At 41.0% G+C, this 27,662-nt stretch overlaps 1 protein-coding gene across 3 annotated transcripts in view; it reads right to left on the bottom strand.

The window, feature by feature from the left end:
• LOC138293504 (vitamin D3 hydroxylase-associated protein-like) overlaps nucleotides 1-27,662 on the bottom strand; it is a 203,123-nt gene that overhangs the window by 30,191 nt on the left and 145,270 nt on the right. For all 3 annotated transcript variants that reach the window (XM_069232744.1, XM_069232745.1, XM_069232743.1), the window contains exons 10-12: nucleotides 24,768-24,867; nucleotides 18,367-18,410; nucleotides 211-250 (exon numbers count right to left, since the gene is read on the bottom strand). In XM_069232744.1, coding sequence (XP_069088845.1) covers nucleotides 211-250; nucleotides 18,367-18,410; nucleotides 24,768-24,867 — 184 coding nt within the window. The remainder of the gene's footprint in view (nucleotides 1-210; nucleotides 251-18,366; nucleotides 18,411-24,767; nucleotides 24,868-27,662) is intronic.

The following is a 27,662-nucleotide window of genomic DNA, read 5'->3' as shown; positions in this document are numbered from 1 at the left end:
CACCCCTGCCACCGACCGCCAGCATGGCGCCTGGCGGACCTCACCGCCATCAATGGTGGTGAGAGTCCAGGTGTCATTATTTGGCTGGATGCCGACCGCCGCCACTGGCGGTCTTCCATTGACCGCCTCTTTTGTCAGCGGGGCATCCCGCCAAAAACATAATGACCACCTTGATCTTAAAAATATGAATAGAATATTAATTGTGAGTACCTCTACAGCAACATGTTGTGCCCAGACCTCTTTTGCAGACCTATAGGAATCAAACACAAGAAAACATGTGTTAAAAAAGAGCTTTAGTTAGTCAGAAGGTCTAGGGATATTGTCAGTTTGTTTCCCTTCATTTAAGCTCTCCAGACATTAATGGCAACCAATAACACCTTGTGGAAGCGAGTTTAAAATTCACACAACACAATATTAGTTTACACTATACCTCAACTAGATACATAAGAAAATGAATTAAATTTGTTGTGACATATTTTCACAATTGCTTAAATCAAACTCAGATGTAATGTTTCCCTTGTTTTTGTAAGTAATAGCAGTAAGATTTATTTCAAAGACATACATCTTATAGAAATATATGTATTACAATCACATAAAAAAAATAAAAATACACATTACAATATCATTCATCTTATGAAAACATACACATAGTAATAACGTCTCAAATAGATACACATTACAATTTTGTTGTTTAAAATACAAAGAATTCATCATGCATGTTAAAACACCTAAAAAACCTCTGCACAATATACTTCTTCACATAGACACCACATTCAATGTACGAAAAAAGCTTTTGTAATTTTAGTTTTTGAAGAAGCAATATGCTACTAGCTACTGTAACCACAAAATCAAGCTGATTACTGCAATTAAAGTGGCGAGTGCGTTTCTATATGATCTATCACCATGCCTTTAAAAAACATGGGCACAAGAACTTTTTTCTTTCACTTAAAAGGAGGATACAATCTAGCAATAGATGGACAATGGAATACTGCATTTTTAAAGAGCAAAAGTAATAGCTATCACTTTCCAAAGCATATCCTTTTGTATCCAGCAAAACTCCAGCCAAGAATAATGCCTACTTGAAGCTGAAGAATAACACACCTCATTCATCTTTCTGAAACCTAGGACAAATAATGTAATGAAGCCTCTGCTCCAAGGAGTGGGCCACGGAGCTTTTTGAGGCTAAATAGTGTCTATCTGCCATTACAGAAGCTAACATAATGTTCCCCGTGTGAATCTTCTTCAGGGCATTTGTCCTGAGAATATTTTTACACTCTGATATTCCAAGGCACTGACCCATTTTTCCACTGATGCTAAGAAAAGATCACAGCAGCTGTTGCATGGACAGCCTAATGTCTTGCATCGTCATACAAGAAAGATTAGCACTGATAACCTCTTGCATTAGGCCATGCACAAATTTAATAGCATGCAATCTGGCCAACAGGAGATAAGAGATAGCTTCAGACTCAAAGTGTACCATTTTATTCACTGGGAGACTCAGGAGTGACCTTAAGCAAGGACCCTCCAGCAGCTCCTAGCGAACATGGTGATCCAGAGCCAATAACTGAGCTCAATAGAGCGCTTGAAGAATAAACTTTCCTACCACCACTTCTTTAAAGGCTCTACTGATAAACCACCTCTCATGGTCCTTGTTGTGAGCAGGGCTAGTCATGCCTTAGTCATGCCGGATTCCCCCCCTTATGAGTAATATCAGAGAAGTTGTTATTTTCTTTTCCAACACAGTACCAGTTTGAATCCTGTTATGCCTTTGAGAACCTTGTGTATCTTGGCACCTCATTTATTAACATAATGGCAGTGTTTAAAACAGATCTAGACCAATGTTTGTGTCAAGATAACATCCAGGTAATCCAGGAAGCACGTCAACAGACTCCAACCACCTGGGCCTCACCTAGGTAATCCAGGAAGCACATGTCATCTGTCAACAACTACTGGTTCATTAAATGATCCTCCTAATGGAAAAAAGTCAGTTGAGAAACATGTGCAATTGTAATAATGACATGTTTTCCACATGTGTTTCCTTGCACCTGGTTTGGGATGGCTATAAAAGCCGGTGTTTCAGAGTAAACCCTGCTTAGCCTCATTTAACTTGGAATCAACTCTTACCTGTCTCCAGTCTTCGGCAGGCTTCCCTTCGTAGCAGCAATCCTCTCTTAGAAGCAGCATCTATACCTTCACAGCAACAGGCTTCTCCTTGCAGCAACGCTCTTCCTGAAGTTCTGACCTAGTATTTCCACAGTACCTGTAAAAGGCAGTCAGCTTGCAGTTCATCTCTCACACTGCGCGTTCTTGAGCTGGCAAATAGACACGAGTCATCCCAAATAAGGTAACATGAGTATTTCTGTTTAATTTGGAATCTTGATCAGTGCTGAATAATTAATCTCATCTAAAGCCATCAATAATATTCGGATCAATCTTTTGACTTAAACGACATTAGAGAAAAGTTGTATTTCATGTAATGGCTGCATCTTCCCGGATCTTTGGCTCATAGTTGGTTTTCAATCTGTGTTTTCTTGATCAGAATCTGTTGCTGGTGTTCTAAAGACTTTTGGGACAATTGAGAGCTATAATCAGATTGCCATTGCACATCTGCATATGAACTTTGAACTATTGAGACTCTTCAACTATTGAAAAATTTGAAGTAGTTTTGTTGTAATTAAACCAAGTTATTTCCTCTCAGTGAAATCCTTGTACATGATAATTCCTGGATAATCTTTGAATCACACTGGGAAGTGCTTCTAGTGTGAATTATTGGTATGTTGATTTGACATTTTTTAATGCCAAAGATCTGTTTAGCTTTTCCTCTTTTAAAGTGTGGTTTCATTACAGAGAAATCTGAGTCCAGACCCTTGTATCTGAATAATCCTGATTGCTAGTATCCTGAATCCAGAACCATTATCCAGATATCCTTGAGCCCAGCAGTGCCTAGAGTACACAAATCTGAATATGCAGAAGTCGTGGTATTTCTCTCTTTCTCATTCATCCCAACCTCCTTTCCCGCTAGAAACTCCAAGGGTGCAGTGTGTCTTTCACTGCTGGCCGGTCACTTCTCAGTGGGCTTCTGGGATTATTGTCACCCCATCGGAACTACCTGGAGTTCAGGTGAGTGGCTCACAGCACCACCAAACCTCAAATCAAACCTTCCCAACACATTTACTGTACTTAAAACCCCAGTTTTCACTCTCTTCATATGACTATCTCACCTCGAGTTCCAAGCAACAGCAATTCTTAAGTATGTCTATTCATGAACCTGCCTAGTGGAGCATAATCTAAAAACCAAGAGAATTTCACCTGGCTTTGGTTTTCTCCATAATTACTGTTCCTCTCACTTGTAAGGGTGATATGATAGAGATGAATCCTGGTGGGTCACTTAAGGCAAATCGTATTACAAGAGGGAATGTCCTTTACTATTATTCTCTTAGGCAAGGGTAGGGATTGGTAAAATGCCACACCTGGTCCCTTCTCCTTCTTTTCTGCCCTCTGAAAAAGCATCTTGTTATTTTAACAGCAGATACTTGGATGAACAGTCTGTAACATTTGGACATGCACAGGGGAAGAAAAGAATATTGTACTATTGTATGCTGCTACTTTGGACAGAGCGAGCTACTAACTTGCATACAGGTGTTGATGAACATTATGGGATCTTAGTCAATTAGCATTTGAGTCCATTGTGAATTCTGGTGATTCAAGGTGTACAATAGCAGCACTTTCAGCCTTGAAGTCTGTACATAAAATGCAAAAGATACACTGTAAAATGAAGTTGAAAGCAGGATTTTGAAGCAGCTAAGAATTCCTGCACACTTTCCCCGAAGAAAGGCACATGTCCATGGAATTAGTAGAAACACATGAAATGAGGAACATCAGAGATTTGTTAAGCTTTTGCCTGCCAAAGGAGCCAGAAATAGGTATTATTTTCAACTAATTGTGTTGGCCCTAGGTGCCTCCCTTGAAGAAGAGCATCTTTGAATGAATAGCCAATGGTGTGTTGAAGAGTTCTTTACACTCTAGCGCTTTACAAACATTTAGGAACATTTCAATATTTCTATCATTGCCCTCTTTCAAATAAGGAACCCCCTTTATATTCCAGAAACAATAGATGCAATATACACCTATCTGTAGAAGAAAGGTTCTAAACCTTATACATTCTCACAGATGTACATAACTGTAAAGAAATAAACATCTGGTTTTAAAAACATGGATGCTTATAGCAGTGGCAGGTTATAGAGGTTCCTTCTTTTCTTTCTGTTAGTGTAAGCTTCTGTTTTGTTACACACTGAATTTTTAAATGAACTCCTGTAAATCACTATTACATGATTGTAATGATGGAAGGAGAAATGCAGTGCTCTGAATCTATTTCCTTTTCTTCATTTCCAAAATCCTTTTAATACCCTGCATACTTGAAAGTCTTAGGCCAAGATTTAAGAGGGCCTAGTGCCATTCCAAAGCTACATTAGCATCATTTTGTTAAACTAATGTGGTATTGGAATGGCAAAAACTCTGCGCCATATTTACAAAGTGGAGCAATGCATTTATTGCGCCACTTTGTAACTTCTTGCACCACATTATGTCTGCACCAGGCATAATGTATGCAAGGTGGGCGTTACGGCGGTAGGGGGGCCGTAAAAATGGCGCAATGGAATCTCTGAGATTCCTTTGCACCATGTTTATCAGCATTTTTTAACACTTGCTAAGTGCAGGCGTTAAAAAGAGGCTCCCATTCTGTTCAATGGGCCTATGAGTGCTTTGCAGGATTAGCGTCAACATTTTTGACAATAGTCCTGCAAATCGCCGGACTAGCGTAAAAAATTAGCACACTAGTCTCCCTGACTATCATCATGGTGCACCCTATTTTAAATATGGCGCACACATGGTGGCATTAGGGGGAGCGCTAAGGGGCACAAGAAAAGTGGAGCAGCACTTGGTGCAGTGCCAATTTTCATAAATCTGGGCCCTAGTGTTTCCATTTGAGAATGTGCAGACATCTTCTCTTCTAGTTCTGAGCTTAGATAAATTAAAACACCAATGCCAATAGTGAAACAAAGGCATTCAAGCATACAACATACTTCTAAAGGTTTAAAAAATAATAGTTCAATTTTCTTCAGTTTACCGCACATCAAAACATCCCAAAAAAGTATTTCTCGATTTTGAAAAAATGATCCGGTTATATTTCAGGACCTTGTTCTCTGCCGGGAAACTGAAACAACCAGAGTTTCTGGACAGAAGAAACAGCTTCTGTCAAGGGGACCCTTTTCATGTATGTCCATGTTTTTTAGAGTTCTCATTGCCCAACTCTGCTCTGACAATGTATTCAAAAGCAATGCTTGAATGCCACTAAAACTACATTAATTTGTTAATGAGACATGGCTGGTAGGGCCACTGAAGCTTTGTTGAGAATGATTCAACTCGAGCTTCACAAAAAAATCACATTTCTCAGCACTTGCTATGTTAAGTAGCACATTTTAAAAGGCATGGAAATATGGAATCGATATGACCATTGGGTGAGAATATATAGTTTTTTATCAAAACGTTGGTGTCTACAAAAATATTACACAAGAATTACAATCTTTCATTACTATATTCCATTGGCAGTAATATTCAGTTAGTGAGTAGGGAGCACTGAGGGGCTAGTATTGCTGGAGCGTAAACACCATTAATAAAAATGTGCTACTAAAGCAAAATGAAATGTGTTTAAAATGTGTAATGCTGAAAACGAGTGTTTTAGAAAAACCCGTGGTTTAGAAAACATGAGCACTATGGTGGCAGCCATAAATCTAGTTCCACATAATAATAAAATAACTCTAATGAAATATTTTGTGTATTCATAATAAAATGTATTGAAAAAAAAAATTAATTTGTACTAAATGATTAATGGTTTGAAAATTATGAAATGTTTATCTCTATATAATTTTGAATTCATTTAAAAAAAGGTCTGGTTAGAGCTGCAGCTGCAATGTTTTAAATGCTAATGTTGTGAAATTATTTTTCTAAGCATCATGTGTTTTGATTTAGCACTGTGGAAGGTTATGTTCTTATGTTATAACAGTTTGTCTGGTGTCCCGAAGATATTATGTACTCATGAAAAAATAGACTTACTTTCTGAATAGTTTGCAACATTTGTATTTTGCTGAGGAAACTGGTGACAGCATTGAGAAAAGAGGAACTAATGATAAATGCAGAAAATGAATAAAGGTTAGAGCTGTGAAGGTGGAGAACATTCACTTGGGACTGACCTAAACCACCCCATAGACTGACCAATATGGTTTTAGCTAGTTGCTTTCTAGAAGTTTAATATAACAGAAGTAGGTGATGTAAGTTCCTCTTTGTTCCTAGCTGTGTTCAGATGTGCTTTTATTATTGCTAGTGTAATAATGTGCAATGTGTTTTAGCTTTCTGCCACTGACAGTTCAGATACATTAAGGCCAAGCATTACTGAACAGTTTCCTATATAGTCATTTGCCCAATGAAGATGACCAGAAGGTGCTCCACTGATGAAGACATCGCTGCCTGCTGATCCATTTAGGAGAGATATAACCAAATGTGCAATTTCTTAAAGATTTTTATGTTTTCTCTTTTAGAAATCCAACCGCTATTTTTGGTTAGTGCTACAGTCCGATGTTTTCCGAATTAATTTTTGTCTTCTTTTTTTTTTGCATGAAGCGTAAACATGCTTATCAGATTAGAGTAATAGTTGGGGATGTCACATTATAACTTTGAAAATTCTATATAAATTGATTGTAAACAATTTATCTGGAATAACTAAATGTATTCTGTAACAATCATTTATTTGCTGTTGTTGTTAATCTGTATAGTGGTTCTTGAATGCTTAATGATAAATGTTCTGTCTAGGTTAAGCTTCTTTTGAATATTTGGTCAGCCTGTGTTCTTCATGTACTTTTATCATTTGGTCTTGCGTTTGGTTTACGTGATCTTAGCATTATTAATCTAAAGGTGCAATAAATGTTTGACTTTAGTAAACTGGTGTAGTGATTCATGGCCATATGAAAGGTGATATTTATTGAGTTGATTTCATTGTTGTTAACCATCTCACTCCTATCTGAGTCCAAAGGTCCGTGTCAACCTCCAAGGGTAATTGATGGTTACCCTACAAGTGTCACCTTATAAATAAATTATCGAAAGAAATATAACGCTAGACACCCACAGTATTAAACCTGTTTTTTTTCAGAGACAAATAGTTTTGAAAGCACTGACATTCAGAAACACTCATGAGCAAAAATGGTAACAGAAAGAGACCAGACTAAGGAGCACAGGTGTCACAGTGGTCGGAGATTACATGGGTAGAGCAAAAAAAGTAAACGCAATAAAAAATAACCCAGTTATTTGGAACCAAGGAGGCAGTAGTGACGTAGTATTTTCATATCTAAAAACAGCCATCATCTGCTTGTTGACGATTCAACACATGTGAACTCTTTGTAACTATTCCATTTGTGTTCTTCATCGAGATGGCTAGACAGGGCTAATGTATGGTCTCACCATTCTTTTTCAATGGTGATAGAGCTAAGAAATGGAGAGCGGAGAAAAGGGCCAGGTGTACAAAGATGTTTACCAGTCGTACACTCTGTGATTATCAAAAACCCTTTTCCAATATACTTGACACATTTTAACAATTTAGAAAAGTTTTTTAAATTGCTAAAGGGGCTCAGTAATGATTAATGATTAGCAATTTGAAATGGGCATGTTTAAGGTGGCCTTTTTAAATTGCAAATCAGTAACCTATTTGTCAATGGTCTGCAATGCAATTCGGCTTGCAAAACATTGATTGGTTACGGACTTCCAAGTTGGGGTGGCCACTAATTAAAAAATGGGAAGATGTCCCCTTAGGTCCACTTTTCATTTAGGGATCAGCTTCAGGGGAAGCAGGAGACCGTGGTCCTGTAGACCAGTGTTGTCCAACCTTTTTATCGCCGCGGACCGGTAAATGTTTGATAATTTTTCCGTGGCCCGCTTGTCCCATTGTGTGACAAGCGGGCCACGGAAAAATTATCAAACATTTACCGCCCGCCACAGTGGGGCGGCCCGGTGCCGATTGATCCACGGACCGGCACCGGTCCGCGGCCCGGGGGTTGGGGAACACTGCTGTAGACTACTAGCCACAGGACCACGGTCCTTTTACTGAAGATTTCAAAAATAGAAATGCCTTACAAATATGTTAGAACCCCTTTTAGAGGGCCACAGGTCAAGCAGGAGTTAATGGGCCAGCAATGAGGGTTGTGTCCTTTTTGCTCATGATGTTCCAAGGCCCAACCTACTATGGGTCCTGAGTAACTGGGCTAGGCACTACTCCTTCAGCACTTAAATCTCAGTAGTAGCATGGATCAAGCAGTCTAAAGTTTCTTGGAGGGGGGTTGGGCTAGATGCAATATGTACAAACGCTCACAACTCAAAATGCACTCAGACAAGGCAGTAAATGAATTTCTAGCCAGATACTTGCTTTTATGAAAAAATAAGTATTTATATATGAACATAAAGTGAAATATGTCACACAACAAATAATGCACACACTCTTTGTAAGGATGGCAGTCTGGTATTGCCCTGGTATGTCCCTGAGGTCTACTTCCGTATCTAAGGATGATAGTTATTTCCCATTCATGTGAGACAACCATTCAGGTTAGGGCCTGTAATAAACTAACAGTCTTAGAAGTTCCACAATGGCTTCTTAAAAGTCAAATTGTCCCAGCACCGTAGCAGTTTTAGTCAGAGCACGTTCACCCAGGGCTCAACAGCACAGCAATCAGTCTTATCCACTCATATTTAGAGATGCAGCCCGGCAGGTTTCAGCATGTGTCATCAACCTAGCTGTAAGCAGAAATCTGGATGCTGCAGCGAGATGGCAGGAGTCCACAGCACTCCTTCACTCATGTGGTAGGACTTTATGAGTCCAGCAAAGGGTCTATTGTGGTCCTGGATTTGAGTGATGAAATCAGTGCTGTTCTCCTGCTGGCCACAATCTGCTAAGCAGCAGTGGGGAAAGCTGCTCCAGGCTGATGGCCATCCTATTCACACCAATTTTATTTTACACTAACCTGCATCCCGAGCTGTGTGTCAGGGCGGGGTCTTTACGGCTGAGTGGCAGCAGCAGGGAGCAGTGGTGGGCTTTATCAAACTAAATTCCTTCAAAACCAAAACTTTCCCCTTTTTCAAATATATGGCGGTAGAAATCTGTACAGTGGAAGCTTCTGCCTACAAAACACTCACTTTGTGTCACTCACTGGGAAGCAATCAGGTCCTCATCAAACAACTAGTTGATTTATTCACTGAAACGTCTATTTTGCCAAGCAACAACAGCTTTGTAGGAGGTTTCATCTTTCCCTGGTGAGACCAAACAGATTCCATCAAGGGCCATCTAGGGCCAGACGCAGTAAAGAAGGCTAACCAAATAAATCCCCATTCCATCTCTTAACAAAGAATACTGATTCACTAGTACTGGAATTTAATTTCTATCTCCTCTGGCCTAATCACACAGATTCCTGGGTATCCCATCTTGGTAACTTCCTGAAGAATCATGACGTGGTGAACATCTACACAGGCCTGCAAAAGTTTTCACTCTCAATCTATTAATGAAGCAATCTTGTCACTTGAATCCCAACTACCTTTTGACTTATCAGACCACTTTCCAAGCGAACTGTACGCAAAGGTCAAACTTATAGACGCAAGAAATGTCTCAGCGACACAAGTTAAATCAATAGCCATGAGCTTTTCTCTAAAATCTTATCACACCTTCAACCTCCAATTCAACCTCCAATTCAGAATCAAACAGCAACCCACAAGACTAACCACTACAACATATCCATGACAAAGATAATGGAAATGACCACACCATTGAGACTAAAGAGGCAAAACCTCAAGAACTCCTCCAACAAACTCAATGTGGGAAGAGACAATTGACACTAGGTGAATGAAGATGGAAACAAAAATCCTTCAAACTGAAACCTGGCTAGACTTCGGTCTCAAAGAAAAAGATACTAAAGCAGCATCTTTTTTTAACAAAATCTTTATTGATTTTACATTTATCAAACCACATCATTAGTATGATAATTGTCTTTGCACCCTCCCTCCCCACTTCCAGTAACATCTCCAAATGCATTGCTGAACATTGTTTACCCTTCACATATCATTTTTGGAACAATGTCAGAACATAACTTCACACAGTACCTTATTTGCTAATCAAGTCACATGTGCAACCAGGCCAGAGGTTCCAGGGTTGTTAAATTTAACTATACTGTTTCCATTTATTTTTGTGGGTACCCTCTTGTCTTCCATATTTAACATTTCAATATTTTATTGCACTACATGCATTATGTGTAGGTTATGGTTTTCAGTGGGGTTTGTTGTGTGATTTAGCTGCTATATCTAAAGGTATTGTGTCCCAAATATCCGTTATCATACCCCTAACATCAATTCAAGTAACACAGTCATCTCTGCCATAAACCACTTTCAGACCTCACCTAGCCGTTTCCTAACATATGAGGCCCTATATCCTTTCTATCTAATGGCAATGTTTATTAGCTTGCAGTAGTACTAGGTTGATAAACTAGCACACAGATGTCGTTGATTTTGCCCTCTGTATTTGACCTAGCAAGCACAGCACAGGGCCCAGGCCTTTGGTCCTGTCTGACATGTCCTTTATAAGCTCAAGTACCACAACCCAATATTGACTTGTCAGTGTACGTTTCCACACCATATGGTAAAATTCACCTTTTGCCTGTTGACATCTTGGACAGCAGACTGCTCCACCAAGGTACAATCATGTCTCCTTACCAGTGACAAATAAATCTGAAGCAAATAATTAGGATAAGTATTTTTAAATCACTGATTTCATGTCCTCTTTTTTGTACTCTATTTACTTAACCTATTTCCTGTCTGTGATGTCTTCCTCCAATTTTCGCTCCCATTTTCTCAATTGTGAGATGTCTGTTTATTATTACTGAGTGCAGGTTGGTACGTGAGCAGCATCTACGATGCCAAAGCTTACTTCCTTGGGTCAGCTATATCTAGCAAGAAACTGCCTAAGAAACGATTTGACATTATCATACATACCCACCTAACCAAAAGGATTGATGTCAGCACCTCATCAGAAACATGTGAGCAGATTTTCATATTGTTCGCTGAGAAGGGAGATACGACGGAGCCTTCACTGGTTAAAACCCAAGCCGATCATCCAACCTCCTCTCCAGTCCCCAAGAGCATGGAGGGAGGAGAGAGTTTAAGGAAGTTAGCAAGGTTAGTTAGGAAGTCTCTTTGTCAATAGTGAATATAAAAAAGCCTCACATTTTGAAGACCTGATCCTCTCTCTCCGTGTTAAAATAAATCAGCACTGATTTCACTCCATAATGGGGAAAGTTGATCAACTCCTCTGTAGCCAAAGCCAAAGTCCAATTTGGCAGAAAATAGAACATGCCTCCCCACTTCTGAATAAAACCGATTCTAACCAAGAAGTCGTGTAAAACGATTACCGATTTATGGACCTCTCATCCTAAGGAGATGATCCTCAAAAGCTGTGTTCCAAGTTAATCAATTCATCCAAGACCAATACCTTCTGCACAGTTTTAGTTAGGCTTTAGTACCAGCCACAACAAATGAAACGTACACATCATGGATGGTGATCTGCATCTTCTAGATAAGGGAGAATTTTGTCTACTCACCCTCCTCAACTTCTCCACGGTGTTTGAAGCTGTCAACCATTCCACTCTTTTTAACCCCTTTGGTGCCTTGGACGAGGTGGTCTCGTCCTCGCACACGGTTCCCGTGCGCCTGGGATGAGACCACCTCTTCCTGCTCCGGGCCAACGGGGGAAGCGCTAGCCCTCCCCGTGGGCCCCACGCCCCCTCCATCAGGGATGAAAGGGGAATTGCTTCCACTTTCACCCTGACACCACAGTGACGTCTGATGACGTCAGTGCGCAAATCGCGCACTGACCTCATCATAGCTTCCAGCGCGATCCCGTAAGATAAATGCTTTTGCATGTCTCTTCCGACCGGGAGGTGGGGCGGGAGAGACAAGAAAGGAAAGGAAAGACCTTTCCTTTCCTTTCTTGTCTCTCACAGCATTTCTGCTGCCCAATCGCAATGCAATCGGGCAGCAGAAATGCCCACTAGACACCAGGGATTTTTTTTATTTTGTAAATTTCAATAAGGGGAGCGTCCCCTTGGGCAAGGGCCGATCCCCGGGGGGGCAAATGATTTTTAGACCATTTAGGGCAATCTGCCCCCGGGGGGAGGGGCAGAAAACCGCTAGAGACCAGGGCTATTTTTTTTTTGTTTTATTTTTATTTTTTATGTTTGGGGAGCGACCTCTTAGGCAAGGGTCGCTCCCAGGGGGCCAAATTATTTTTAGGCCATTTCTCCCCCCCATGGGGGCAGAAACCACTAGACACCAGGGATTATTTATTTTATTCATACTTGCGCATAAGGGGAGCGGCCCCTTGGGCAAGGGCTGCTCCCCAGGGGGCCAATTTAAGCCATTTCTGCTCCCCCTGGGGGCAGATCGGCCTAATATAATTATGCCGATCTGCCCCTGGGGGGCAGAAAACCACTAGACACCAGGGATAAAAACATTTTGTGTTTATTTTTTATTTTTTTAACTGTGGGTAGTGACCCCTTAGGCAAGGGCCGCTCCCGGGGAGCCAAATTATTTTTAGGCCATTTCTACCCCCCCGGGGGCAGAAACCACAAGACACCAGGGAATTTTTATTTACTAACACATAAGGGGTGCAGCCCCTTTGTCAAGGACCACACCCCGGGGGGCAAAATATTTTTAGGCCTTTTCTGCCCCCCCAGAGGCAGATCGGCATAATATAATTAGGCGGATCTGCCCCCAGGAGGGGCAGAAACCTCTAGACACCAGGGATATATATATATTTTTATTTACTTCATGTTTTTATATATGGGGAGCGACCCCTTCGACAAGGGTAGCTCCCCTGGGGGCAAATTGTATTTAGGCCATTTCTCCCCCCCTTGGGGGCAGATCGGCTTATTTTTGTTAGACCAATCTGTCCCCAAGGGGGGCAGAATCCTCTAGACGCCATGGATTGGTGTGTGTGTCTGTGTTTTGTTTGGGGGGGACAGCCCCTTGGACAAGGGTAGCTCCCTATGGGGGCACATTACTGTTGGCCATAACTGCTTGGGCCTATTTTTGGAAGGCCCATCTGCCCCCAAGGGGGGCAGAAATCCCACCAGAGACCAGGGAAGTTTTTTTTTTTCAAAATAAGAGGTTGAGGGTATGACCATACACCCACCCCAAATAAATGGGGCCAAAGTTGTTCTGCCCACCAGTGGGGAGATTGGGCAATTCTCCCCGATCCACAACCCGGGGGGACAGAAATTCTACTAGATGCCAGGGAATAAAGAAAATAGTGGGGTGGTGGCTACCAACCAGTATGGGCCTGGTTATGCCCCCACCCGAACTGAAGGGGCTAACAGTCTTTCAGCTTTCCCCCGCACACTAAAACATCTTTTTCCATGGCAAGCAAGAGGACATTTGATTATTTTTGTTTTTTGTTTTACATTTGGGCCATGAGAGCTTGGTAAATTTTCAAAATCACCCCGCTTGGTATGGTGAGGGCTGCACTTTTTTTTACTTTGGGACACTGCCATGTAGAAAAATCCATGAGACCTAGACACATCTGACAACTAAACATCTGGTTGATTCCAGGGTGGTGTGCTTCACATGCACCCCACACCATTTCCTTACCCACAATGCCCTGCAACCTTTTTCTCACATTTTTGTGAAGGAACCTTCCGGAATCTGCAGGAATCCACAAAATTCCTACCACCCAGCATTTTCTCATCTAAACTGATAAAAATTCTGCTGCACTTGTCAGCCTAAAAATGTTTTTTTCCAAACTTCCCTTTTGGACCCACTTTGGTTCCCCCTCAAATTTGACATGTTTTTGGCTCTTCCCTGTCACAAGCACTTGGCCCACCTACACAAGTGAGTTATCATTTTTACTGGGAGACTGCGGGGTACATTGGTTGTAGGAAATTTGGCCCGGTGCGGTGATCACACACAGACATTTGGGAAAACGTGATTTCTTTAGCTACATTTGAGGTTTGCTGAGGATTCTGGGTAAGAAAACATTGGGGGATCCACGCAACTCACACCTCACTGGACTCCCTCGGGTGTCTAGTTTTCACTAATGTCTGGGTTTGGTAGGTTTCCCTAGATGGCTGCTGAGGCCAGGACCAAAAACGCAGGTGCCCCCGCGAAAAACAAATAGTTTTGTATTTGATAATTTTGATATGTCCAGATAGTGTTTTGGGGCATTTCCTGTTGCGAACACAAGGCCTACCCGGAGAGGGAGGTACCATTTTATCGGGAGACTTGGGGGAACGCTGGGTGGAAGGAAATTTGTGGCTCCTCTCAGATTCCAGAACTTTCTGTCACCAAAGTGTGAGCCAAAAGTTTGAGGTTTGCAAAGGATTCTGGGTAACAGAACCTGGTGAGAGTCCCACAAGTCACGCCATTTTGGATTCCCCTAGGTGTCTAGTTTTAAAAAATGCGCAGGTTTGGTAGGATTCCCAAGGTGCCGGCTGGGCCAGAGGCCAATATCTACAGCTAGGCACTTTGCAAAAAACACGTCAGATTTCAATGTAAAAATATGATGTGTCCATGTTGCGTTTCCTGTCGCGAGCATTAGGCCTAACCACGCAAGTGAGGTACCATTGTTATCAGGAGACTTAGGGGAAGACAGAATAGCAAAACAAGTGTTATTGCCCCTTGTCTTTCTCTAAATTTTTTCCTTCCAAATGTAAGATAGTGTGTAAAAAAGACATCTATTTGAGAAATGCCCTGTAATTCACATGCTAGGAATTCAGAAATGTGCAAATAACCACTGCTTCTCAACACCTTATCTTGTGCCCATTTTGGAAATTCACTTTTTATATCTCAGCAAAATAATTGCTTTATACCTGGTACAGAATGAAAACCCATTGCAAGGTGCAGGTCATTTATTGGCTCCGAGTACCTAGGGTTCTTGATGAACCTACAATCCCTATATGTCCCCGCAACCAGAGAAGTCCAGCAGACGTAATGGTATATTACTTTAAAAAATCTGACATCGCGGAAAAAAGTTACAGAGTAAAACGTGGAGAAAAATTGCTGTTTTTTTCACCTCAATTTCAATATTTTTTTATTTCAGCTGTTATTTTCTGTAGGAAACCCTTGTAGAATCTACACAAATTACCCATTGCTCAGAATTTCGTCTACTTTTAAGAAGTGTTTAGCTTTCTGGGATCCAGCATTGGTTTCACACCCATTTCTGTCACTAACTGGAAGGAGGCTGAAAGCACAAAAAATCGTGAAAATGGGGTATCTCCCAGTAATATGCCAAAATTGCATAGAAAAATTGTGTTTTCTGGTTCAAGTCTGCCTGTTCCTGAAAGCTGGGAAGCTGGTGATTTTATCACCGCAAACCCTTTGTTGATGCCATTTTCAGGGAAAAAATCACAAGCCTTCTTCTGCAGCTCTTTTTTTCCTTTTTTTTTTAAACTACATTTTCGCTGTATTTTGGCTAATTTATTGGTCTCCTTCAAGGGAACCCACAAACACTGGGTACCTCTAGAATCCCTAGGACGTTGGGAAAAAAGGACGCAAATTTGGTGTGGGTAGCTTATGTGGGCAAAAAGTTATGAGGGTCTAAGTGCAAACTGCCCGAAATAGTCAAATAAAGGCCTGGCACCTGAGGGGGAAAAGGCCTGGCAGCGAAGGTGTTTAAAGATTAGGGTTAAACAGAATTGTGCTAAGAAAGTTCATGTTATACTTGAAAAACCATTCTCAGCAAATAAAAGTCAACTGTTCTCTTTAAGACCTTGCTGCCACAGACCAAGGTGTCCTGCAGGGCTCCATTCTACCCCCTATGCATTAAAAGTATATGTGAAATCACTAATTACAATCCTAAAACATTCAAATCTATCATATTGACTCTGTATCGATGACAATCAGTGTTAGCTAAAAGTATCATCAGAAAAGGACAGTCTCCTTCTAATCCAAGCATCGGACTCAGATGTTCCTCCTTGTCAAAGCTAGACCCCCTCAACCCAAACATGGGTGGCCTCCCTGAATGTTTTGAATACAATCCTAAAATGATTAATAACATAACACAAAGTGCACCACACTATTTCAGACTTCCCCGAAAAACACCAAAACATTAATTCCAGAGCAAACTTTAAGATGGTGGTTCAAGCTTGGGTCATTTTAAAACTGGATTCATGGTAATGTTTTACTCACAGGAAATGCAAAAATACATGTGGGTCCTTGAAAATGAATTTGAATGCTGCAATGAGACTAATCACTGAAGTAAGATGCTACGAAGACATAACCCCAGCACATAAATTGGATTTTGATAGAACCTAGAAGTGCTTATAAAGTGGTATGTATAACTCACAAAGCTTAGCACTGTGGTGCCCTAAGGTGTTTGTTAGGTAATGTAACCCACTTCTCTATAAGTAATGCCTGAGCTATCCTATTAAAATCTACCAATCCCCCAGACTCAAGACACATAGAACCTTCTCACAGTCCTCCTCTGGAAGTGCACCCATAATTTGGGAACTTGATCCCTCCTGACATATGCAATAATTCCTTTTCCAAATTGTTCAGGAAGCAACCAGGAGGCATCCAGAGCCAAAATAACTTATTTGTAACAGTTCTGGTTCTTTACACTCTTCTCTTTCCTGTGTGCATACAATTGTAAATAGAACCAAGCCTCTCATTTCTAAGTAGCCTATTGGGTAACACTGGAATAACTGTCATTCACACTCTAGTTATCAGCAAGTTGTACTACAGAAATGCCCTCTTTGCTGAGATGACCAAGCAACTCACCAGAAGATTACAAACCATCCAGAACTTGGCAATTATAGTCTCCCCCAACCTCCCACACAGACGTCATATTGCTCCACTGCCTCCCAATACACAAGCATGCTCATTTAGAACTCCTCACAGACACATTCAAGGCACTACACAACTTAGGTCCCACCTACCTGAACAATCACATTGCCTTTCACTAGCTATTCATACACCTCTCCTGTGCAAGACTCTGACTCGCACACATCCTATGCGTACACAGAATAAGATCAGATGGACAGGTTTTCTCTTGCATCACTCCTAAAGCATGGGACTGCCTGCCACTCCACATCAGAGCTTGCACCTCTCTTTTTGAATTCTGCAAAAATCTAAAGACCTTGCTTTTCAATTAACCATCCTAACCATAGGCATGGGTAGACACACGCTTCTGTTCAGCCCCAAGATACTCTTGCGGGTAAAGTAGGAGCTTTACAAATGCACATAACATAACCCAACTAGTTTAAATATTAATGTTGAATCTATTTTTGTGCAATGGATTTTCCTATTCATTATTGGAAAGTGTTTTGAAACCCCAGGGTCTGGGATGCGCTATATAAAAGAGGAAATAAATAAATGAATACATGAATACATTTTCTGTTAAAAACTGTGCATTGTTCATAGGGCCTTCATAAATCTGGCCCTCCTTTCTTAATTAAATCCATAAGACCTTGAATACCCATGTGATTTCTTTATTTGACTTTTGGTAATTAACTGGTGTCACCTTGCTGCACTGCTGTGCGTCAAAGTGAAAATGCAGGAATGCAATGTATCTATGCAAACCAGTGCATTCCTGCTCTCTCCCACTTCACTGGCGCTGTTTCGACTGCCTAGTGCCAACGCAGGCACTGTTGCACCATGGTGGAAGGGTGTCTGTGTTGTAGGCAGGATTGTTTTTATGAAAGAAGGGGCACCTTCCTGTACAAAAACAATGCAGAGAGGCTTTTTTCTCCCTCTACGTGTGCTGCAGAATGCAGTACACACAGAAAGGGGAAAGAACAAGGAGAAATAAGGATATTTCTACTTGTTGCGCTGCCCCTGGGGAGGTATAAGGTTTTGGCACATCCTCAGGTTTACAAGTCCTTGTAAATCAGGGGATGCGTCAAAATCCATGTGTGTTGTATGGGACCACCTACTGCAACACCTATGGAATGCCTTCCTATGGCAACCTTTGCAGTGCCTTACTTTACTTCACATCTATGAGGCCATTTAAAGCCTTTCAAACTCGCTGTACATGGCCTCATAGACATGGTTGAAAGGTTTGCACCACCCTTGCATCACTAAATGTGACACAATGGTGGGCAAGCCTCTCCTAAATATGCCCCTAGGAATAAAGACAACAGGTAATTGAGTCACCTAGGCCCAGGCACCAGCTCCTCTGGAGTTTATTAATAGTTAACATTCATTCAACTACAAATTTGTCTTGCAGAGTGACAATCAAATATTAACAGAGTTAAGTGGTCTTACTGCAGATGCAATTGTAATAGAACAACTTACCCCACTCCACACAGGGCATCCAACTCCTTTGAAATTCGTGGAAACTAAGAGAAAATGTATTCAGTTAACATCATAGTTGCTTTAACATAAATCCAGCATGTTAAAAAATAACAGAGATGACATGAACATGATGACATTGTAACTGATGCAAACCTGAGGCGAGGAGGCAGAAATCAGAGAATCAGAGAATATGAGACTTCAGGATCCATGACTTAGGGCCTGGTTTTGAATTTAGGTGGATAAGCTATTCTTACATAAACATGGCAGATATCCCAGCTGCCTTACTGTAAGTACATTCGCAACTAGTTACTGTGGCTCCTCTGAAAACACTGAGGCCATATTTTGAGAGCCTTGCGTCATGTTTGAACCACGCTAAGTGGTACATGCGTGACGCAAGGCAGTCAGTCAGATTTATAAAGCCACGTAAAGCCACTTTGTTGGCTCTGAGGGGCATCATAAATCTGTAGTAGGGCAATGCAGCACATGTCACTGTGTTGTGCTACTCTGCCCTGGGTAGGCATTCCTTGGGTGTTGCAGTGGGTGTTCCCATGCAACTCCCATGTTTTTGACACATTCCCAGATTTACAAACCCTTGTTAACCTGTGGATGCGCCAAAATCTTACTGCTCCGCAGGGGAGGCACACCAAGGAGAAATATTTTCATGTGTCCTAATTTTTTCCTCTTTCTATGTGTGCTGCATTCTGCCTCAGGGGATTGTTTTAGTGTCGGAAGGTGTACCTTCCTGCACAAAAACAACCCTGCATGCAAAGCAGCCACGGTGTCTGCATTAGCGCTAGGCTGCCGAAACGGCTCCAGCAAAGGGGGAAAGGACAGGAATGCGTCATATGCCATAGATACAGCGCAATCCTGCCAATTGCCTCTGAAGCAGGGCAGTGCAGCAAGATAGTTTTTTTCACTGCCCTTGTCATTGTGTTTCATGCATCATCTCAGCAAACTCTTTTGTTTTATCAAAACAAACCCCCAAGGTATGAGTTTGTTACTGGAAAATAAAAATTAATGACTCTATCATCTTGGGAGTTATGTCTCAGAATGAGTAGGTCATTTTTCTTTTACTGGAGGTCTCAAATATAAAAGAAAAGTACAACAGTACATCAGACTGTTCTCTCTAAATAAGCCAGATGGCCTGATGTACTAATACTGACAGCACCGAGTCCGTAGGGCCATCAGTGGAAGGTTTCCACTGGCAGAGCCAGTGTAGCACTGCCAGTGGAAACATAATGGTTTACCTGATTTTGAAATAGTGCGGATGAACCATCAGTTTCGCAGATATATTTGTGGTGTTGTACCCACACTAAATCAGACCCTTTGTTAGACGGAGAAGGCCATTGTCACTTTGACTTTGGAGTGCAGCCGGTAAGCCCAGTTATATACTTCTTTAGTGAAATACAACTTTTGATATGTGAACCTAACAGGAATGGTAACAATATATCTGATTAATGAAAGCTAATGGAACACTCCCACTTTCCTTCAGTTTCACTCAAGGCAGATGTAGAACAGGCTGGTTATTACATTTAGTAAAGGTTATTGTTGTATCACTTTATTCACATGCATTCACAAGTCAGAATATATATGGGAACAAATTGAAAAATATTGTAAAAGAGACAGTGAATTACAAGCAAAGAAGCATGCGCAAGATAGAAGGTGGAGAAAAGTTTTTATGGGTTGTGAAAAGGACGTTGGGGAACAAATAAGAAGCACTGAGAGTGAAAGGTTAGTACCTGGAAGCAGGGTTGGCTTTAGGGCATTGTGACTGGTGCAGCTGCACTGGGCGCTGACCAGGGGGAGGGCACTGACCTGGGGGGGGGGGGGGGCTGTGTTTAACAATAACTACCACTTGTAAGCACCTGCCACAGAGTTCATTGTGCGTCCAGCTTTCAGACAGCAATAAAAATGTAAAGATAACTTCAGTGATTAATGTTTCCTGCTGTTAGAGAGAGTTTGGAGATTTGTCTAGGGGCATTTTTGACTTGCCATAAAGTAGTAAGTGGTTAATATGCTTGCTGCAAAGAACAGATTTTACTTTGTGTGGATAGATGAGTGTATTAGTAAAGCTAGCCTTTACCAGCACTTTAAAACAAATTACATGTATTTGAGAGAGGGAATATGGAGAAATAAGGGGCACTTTTTCCAAGCAGTAATGAGAGAATTCGAGGAGGAGGCAATGGGGGTGGGGCAGGTGCCAAAAAAGATTGTGGCACAGGGCGCCAGCAGCACTAAAGCTGGTCCTGCGTGGAACCACAACATATTTAGTACAAGTGTGATGTTTTGAATTGAGATGACAGAAGTTACTAAATTATTTACGCATATAATACGAAATATTTAGACTTGCTTTTATACCTGAAGTTACTGAAATGTTTAGACATATTATTATATTAAATATATAGACTTGCTTTTAAAGCAGAAGTTACTGATTATTTAGGTGTTTAATATGAAACATAGACTTGCTTTAAGTAGTCAGATAATCTCTAGGTGCAGTGATTGGAAGACATTGCTTGAGAGACATGTTGTTCCTCCGTGATTGTAATAGATGATTAGAAGGAAAGACAGGGTGTGGACACAGGAAAAGAGAACGAACTGAGAAATGAAAGTGGACATGAAATTTTGGAAAAGAAAGAGGTAAGTGACAAATGCGACCCATTGCAACAAGGTAATGCTCGTGGCAAACTTACTTTATAATTTGATGATACCATGTGGCAATGCTGAAGCCTGTGAAAGAGCACTTACGAATGCTCCTTCTAGGCAGGTCACCCAAAGTGCAGATTGATGACTGAATTCAAAGTTCATCAAATACCAAGACAAATAAAGTTGTTTTTGTCATATACAATAACCCGAAAGTGGAAGATGTGAACGTGTTTGAAACTGAATACTTTCATGTTAAGCAACTGAATTTAGAAACAAGCCGAATGACCAGGAAACAAAACAGGCTAGCAGCAGGTGAAAGGCGAGCGGTCCGACTACAGCTCTGGGCTCCTTTACCAACACTATAGCCTTGTAGCCCACTGCAGAGGGTTATACCAGTTGTTAAAGACCCTGACCCTGAGGTTTACCTAGCTATTGCCAAAACAAGGGAGAGGGCATCTAGTATAGCTAGAGGCAGAAGGGCTATAAGGGCATTAGAACATTCTGCCCACAGAGGATAGAATGTTTTAAATTACAAAGGGAGAAACAGGAGGACAAACATTGGAATGTTGGAGCAGAATGTCTACACCAGAAATTATTAGCCCTGGGCCACTTCAGTGTCTTCAAAGAGGTCTCAAAATGCCAAAATTTTAATTCTGAATAGAGGTTCACTAACTCATCAGTTAGATGAAAGGGAAACTGGAAGGGATTTTATTAGTATATTCATAAAAAGACACCAAAATTATCTTGAGTCTGGGGTTAAGTGGAGGAGCTATGGATAAGCTCTGTCCTTTTCCTAGTGACTCAGGATTTATTAAGCTTACTTTCAGGTTGCCTTGCTTAAAGTATATGTCACCTCATGTAAATGCTTAATTTTCCATCATTGAAAAATGACTAGAGGGATCATTTGATTAATTCCTATATTATCTATGCTAAACTTCTCTTTTTGCTGCCATTTTCTTTAAACGTTGATGATAAGCGTTGGATGTGACCAGATAGTGAATGGTGACACCTTTGAGTGAATATCTTGAAGACTTTGTGCGGGAACAATTTAGAGAACACTCTGTAGCCTTTCAGAGTAGGAACTATGCTGTCAAGATTGGGCTGAAATGTGGGTAAAGTATGAGGAGATGACTTCATTGTACTACATAGGTGAATTCCTTTGAAAGGGTAGGGTCATCTGACATATCAGAGATGCTGTCAAAAGGATTCAATTATCAGGTGTTCCTTCAATGGTCCTGAATGGGATATGCCTTCTGTAAGTGGTTACTATCGTTGCCAAACATGGTGTCCTGTTCTTGCCTGCTCCTTCCATCATATTTGAGCTACTTAAGGTTGCGCATGCAAATTTAAGCAGATAGCTCACATGCCAATTTCAGTACTGGAAAACAGTCTGCAAACAGTTTCTGTAGATAGTAGTATAAAATAACTAGGAGCTCAGCCCACCCCCACAGACGATGTGCTAGACAGATGGGTACATGCACTAGTGAAAAAAGTGGGTCGATAAAGCAGAACCCTGTGGCATCTTGGAAGATGCATGTTTTGTACTGGACTGAACCAGACTTATTTGGATGAGTTGGGTACAATTTACCAAACATATTTGATATTTTTTTTTGGTTTTGGTTCCTGAATTCTCTCATGTTTTTCTCATCGGCATTTGGGGTGTGGGTAGAGACTATTGAGAAAGGATTATTGTTACCCCTTAATATTGAACCCAAAACATCAAGGGCAAACATATCTTCAGGTGATTATGTATAGATCTTCTTTATATAACTCCACATACATTTACTTTGACAGTATATATAATGTTAAGCTATGTAGGTGTGGAGTTAAGAATAGTAAGTCTACACTATCATATATACACTTATCTTTCAATAACTTAATCTATGAAATTTTGGCGATGGTGTTTAAGTATCACATTATTCCAGGCTCAATATTTCAGACTGCAACCAATTTGAGAAGGCCCAAGGGTGCACATTATTTTAATCTCATTTAGGACAATTAGGGCTGAATGTTGGATATTTGTCCCTTGATGTCAGCAGATCTTTGGAGAACTCTGCCAGTACAAACTCTGTACTATATGATATTCATATTTTGTACAGTTCACAATCATTTCACTTCACAAGGCTGTAAAGATGTATTAAATTCCAAAGCTTTGCATGAAGATCTTAATTCAAGCAAACATAATATTTGTAGAAGAGGTTTGCATAAACAATTAAGTTGTTCTTTCAGATTTATCTTTACTCATCCTAAAAATGTAGGATATGTGTCCTACATTTACAATTAGAGCTTTGGTTCAGTGTTTGAAGACCAATAATGAGTGGTAGTGGAAGTCATTATATTGCATGAAATGATGAAGTTGTTTAATGACTTTAGTTTAAAATCTGGGAATTGCTGTTTAACTCCATCTTGGGGGTAGTACCTAGCTTTCCCTGATTACTTTCACATCACAGATTAAGTGCATTTGCGCAGTTTTTGTCAATACCATTTGCATCATATTTTAATCAAATTGAGCTCTGATCTCTCTTTAATATGGTGAAGTGTAGGTTGAATTGTTCATTAACTGATTTGGAAATTTGCTAGTAGTAATATCTGTGCAAAGGGTTAATCAAACACGTTCCGTGTTAGTCCTTATCTTTGTGAGTTGAGGTGGATTGGAAAGCCCAATATGTATTTTTCAGGGCTAGTGAACTTGAAAATGGTTGAACCAAGATGTCCTTTATTCTATGTCGGTTTGTTTGTCTTATGTTTACAAGTTAGACTGAAATCAGTAAGTGGTCTAACCACACTGTATACATTGAAATTTGTGGGAAAGAGTTTACAAGTTAGTCAGTCTGCAGAACATTTAAAAGCTCTATCAGGTGGTGATATTTTCTGTGAGGTTGAAGTCTGCAAAGATGAGGATTTATGAGGATGTGCTTTGTGGAATGTCATAAACCGATATACAGCAAGCAGTCATTTAGGCCTAGTAAGCAATCTTTGATTAAGTTCCTTTATTAATGGAATGTCAATAACGTTGAAGTATATGACAAATCTTTTTAATTTGTTGCCAGACCACGTTCATTAGCTCCCTTTTCTTGAAGAGGATTATGGCCCCCAATATGAGTTTGAAGCTCTGCCGCCCGCCAAACTCATTCCGCCATCAGGTGTTCAGGCAGCCTGTGCTGCCTGAACACCGCCCGTCCTACTAAGAGTTCACCGAAGGGCCGGCAGGCAGAAACAGCATTTCCGCACACCGGCCCTGCGGTGAACAGGGCCTTAACGTTGATGCCGACTCGTAATCGAGCCGGTGCCAATTGGGCAGTGCGGCAGGTCCAGCACCACCGGTTAATAGGACTTTCCAATGAGTCTTTTTATGTCAAGGGATTTTCTGGTGGCAACAACTTCATCAATTTGATTTTAATGTTTGTGGATGATGGGTTTTTTTGCCCCCTGGGTATGCACCATTGGAACGTGTAAAAGAATCCCATGGTCAATGACAAAACATGGAAAGCCTTCAATGGGGCTAGCAACACTGAGAGCTACACTGTGCTACACTGTGATAGACCATTTGTTCACATATCATGAACATATGGCATTTGAAATCTGAAATGTGTGTCCCCTTGCTCCGCTGGCACAAAAACAGTTTGGTTGGGAGAAAATATCTTGCTATGTAACTTCTAAATCTAAGTGCTCCATGTAAATGCATGACATTTGCAGTCAATAATAATTTTAACTAAAAATGCAGACATCATTTAGTTTAGACCTAAGCCCCAACTTACCAGTGGTCTCAGGATGAAAGACAGGATCTTCTTTGTCCACCTTGAAAGCTTGTACACGGAGATCTGTGGTTTCAAATTGGAATCAATAATGTCCCCTTCACTGTTAAAAAAATAGTAAAGGTGCATAATTTTAAGTCTGGCCTCCACTTAGGCATTTCGGTTTTGAGTTAACAGGTATTGCTAGTATTTTTGTTAGATGTTGTGCTTGATTTGAATTGCAGTATCTTCCACTATTTGAAAAATTATGAATGTATGCCCAACTGTCCTCTTGAATATTTATCGAATTTGCAACAAATCAACAGCCACTCTTTATAGCTTTTCCAAACCTAACCTTCAGTTTCTCTTCCTTAAGGAACAATGGAATCGTCTCTTTAACATGGATACCCCAGTAACTCTTTCTAGCTACTCACCCTCTGTCTCATGCAGCATTTTGCCACTGGAAGCAGGTGAGAGTGATCTGAGGGATTCAATCCTTCATTGTTTTGTTTTTGTCACTGATAGCAGCACTGAAAGCAGCACTGGCACAGGCCTCCTGCATAACTCCACCTGTATTCCCTCTGCACACCATGCTCTCCTGTCTTTCTCCTTCTTTGAGCTCTACATATCTCCTTCTTTTACACTTTATTTATTCCATTCATGGTTATCTTCTGCCTACCTGCCAACTTTTGTTCTTTGAATGATGAGCTTAACTCTTTCTCTTTACTTACTATCTAAAACCCTTCCGCCTCCTTTTGTTTATCCCGTTGACTTAAATCAGCCCTTGTTCTCGATCCACAATTCCTCCTCCTTTCTTTCCATACTTGAGTACTACTATGTTGTACAGCTCAACATTGCAGTCTTACTTCTCTGGCCCCATATCTAACATTGTTGTTTTTCTCTTCTAATACGGTGTCTTCTATTTCCTTCCTAAACATACTGCAGGCAGACCCATGCCTATTTTAATACTCCTTCTTAACTCCTCCCTTCTTCTTTTCTCTGCATTCCCTTCCCTCTACCCCTAACTTTTACTTTGTGACATACTCTCTGCCTTTATTTACTCTCTTTCTTCAAGCATTCTCTTGACCCTCTACTCACTTGTTTCTTACACTTTCTGCATCCTCATCACTTCTCCTCCCTCCTCTCTAATGCTGTCCCCACTGCTCTTGGTATTTTCCGTCCTCATAGCACCTTTACGTATTCTCATAACTATCTCATGTGTTGCTGTATGACTTATTTTCCATTCCTTATGACATTCTCCACAGTACAGTGCAGGTGTGAATAATGCTTTCCTCCTAGTGATCCCATCTTCTTCAGTCCTCCTTTAAGTATGCTCTTAGCCATGCTAAACATTTTCCCACTCAAAACCTAACTCTTTCCTTTTACTCTCAAACTAACTCTTTCCTTTTACTCTCAAACATTTTACACTTTTGCCATTTCTCATGTTAAATCAAGTTCTTTCACCACACTCTGCTGGTCCTCATTCTTCTTCTACCCTTAATATATCTGATTTTACTATATTTACTCTTAAATTCATAAATCTTTGCTCCTCTTCCCCTACTTCCCCAATTCCCTCACAACCTATGACATCCCCCAGCTCCCCACTCACTGGGCTCTTTTTCTCCTGTTTGTGAATCTAAGATACTCACATTCCTGGCATAAGTTGATCTATCAGGTGCTTCAGCTGACCCATTACCCTCATTCCTGATGTTCGCACGCATTTCTTTTACAATTCCTGAGTTCTTTCTTCAATCTCAGTATTTCAACTATTATCTTTCTTCAGTCATTGTAATGAGCTACCATTTGCAACAATCTAAACATAGCCATATCTCAGCCCATCATCTTCGTCTAGCTGTCACCCTATCTCTCTTACAGTCTTATTTCTAAGCTTATAATTGTTTATAATACCTACACTCAGCTCTCTTCTTTTTCCCCTTCCAACTGGATTTCACAATATTCTCTTTGTCAAAAAATCCTTTCTTTCAGTCTTTATCTTCTGCTCCTCACAATATGACAGTCTATCCAGATTTATTACCTCTCAACACTAGAGATCCCAGATCTTTCACATCAGTGCAGATCCAGAGAATCCAGAGACCTCTATTAGTCCTTACCTTGCTGAGACCTCCTACACTCTGCCCAGGGCTGGTAACAACTCTGTATGTCTCGCTTCACTACATCATTACTCAAGGTTTTGTTGTAGGCATCTTGTTCACTCTCCTGTGGCTTCCCTGGTCTCTTCCTTTGTCTTATCTGATCATCTTTATGGAGAAAAAGTATGAGCTCTAGCTTTCCTTCTACTCCTTTAACTACTCTATCATTAACACTGCCTGGAAGTGCATAACCTTCCTCCAATCCAGTTGCCTTCTGAACCCCCCCCAAACCCAACCCATCTCTACTGCGGCATATATTTCTGTCGCTTGTGGGTGAGACTGTGGAATGGATCAATAGTTGTAATGAGTGTGTAGCCTGCAGCTTGTAGGCTCAAATCAAGTCGGGGGGCCAGGATCATATATCCTGGGGGTGACGGCAGTCAGTCTTGTGACGCCAGGATCATATATCCTGATGGGGTGACGGCAGTCAGCCATGGTGGTGCTGAACTAAGCGCCATAAACAGACTGGTGGAAAGCCAGTGGCAGGGGCCACCAGGGGTCCCTTGCACTGCCCCTGCCCAGCACCATTGGAATGCACACTGACTGCTGACAGTGCGCATTCTGAGGGTGCTGGAGTGCTAGGATATGGGCCTTGGATCCCTTAAAGGACAGCCTGGCGGGAACATTGTACTACTCTCAGGGAGAATGTCACCACCATGTCCACTGCATCCTCCCCGTGAGTTTGGCGTTCCTGTGGTGGGACAGATAAAAGGCAGAAAAGGGAGAAAAAAGAACAACGAAAGGTATGAACACAGTGAGAAATTAAAAG

The sequence above is a fragment of the Pleurodeles waltl genome, chromosome 4_2, assembly GCF_031143425.1.
Source record: "Pleurodeles waltl isolate 20211129_DDA chromosome 4_2, aPleWal1.hap1.20221129, whole genome shotgun sequence".
Taxonomy (NCBI): Eukaryota; Metazoa; Chordata; class Amphibia; order Caudata; family Salamandridae; genus Pleurodeles; species Pleurodeles waltl.
This window is presented reverse-complemented; position numbering and strand designations above follow the sequence as displayed.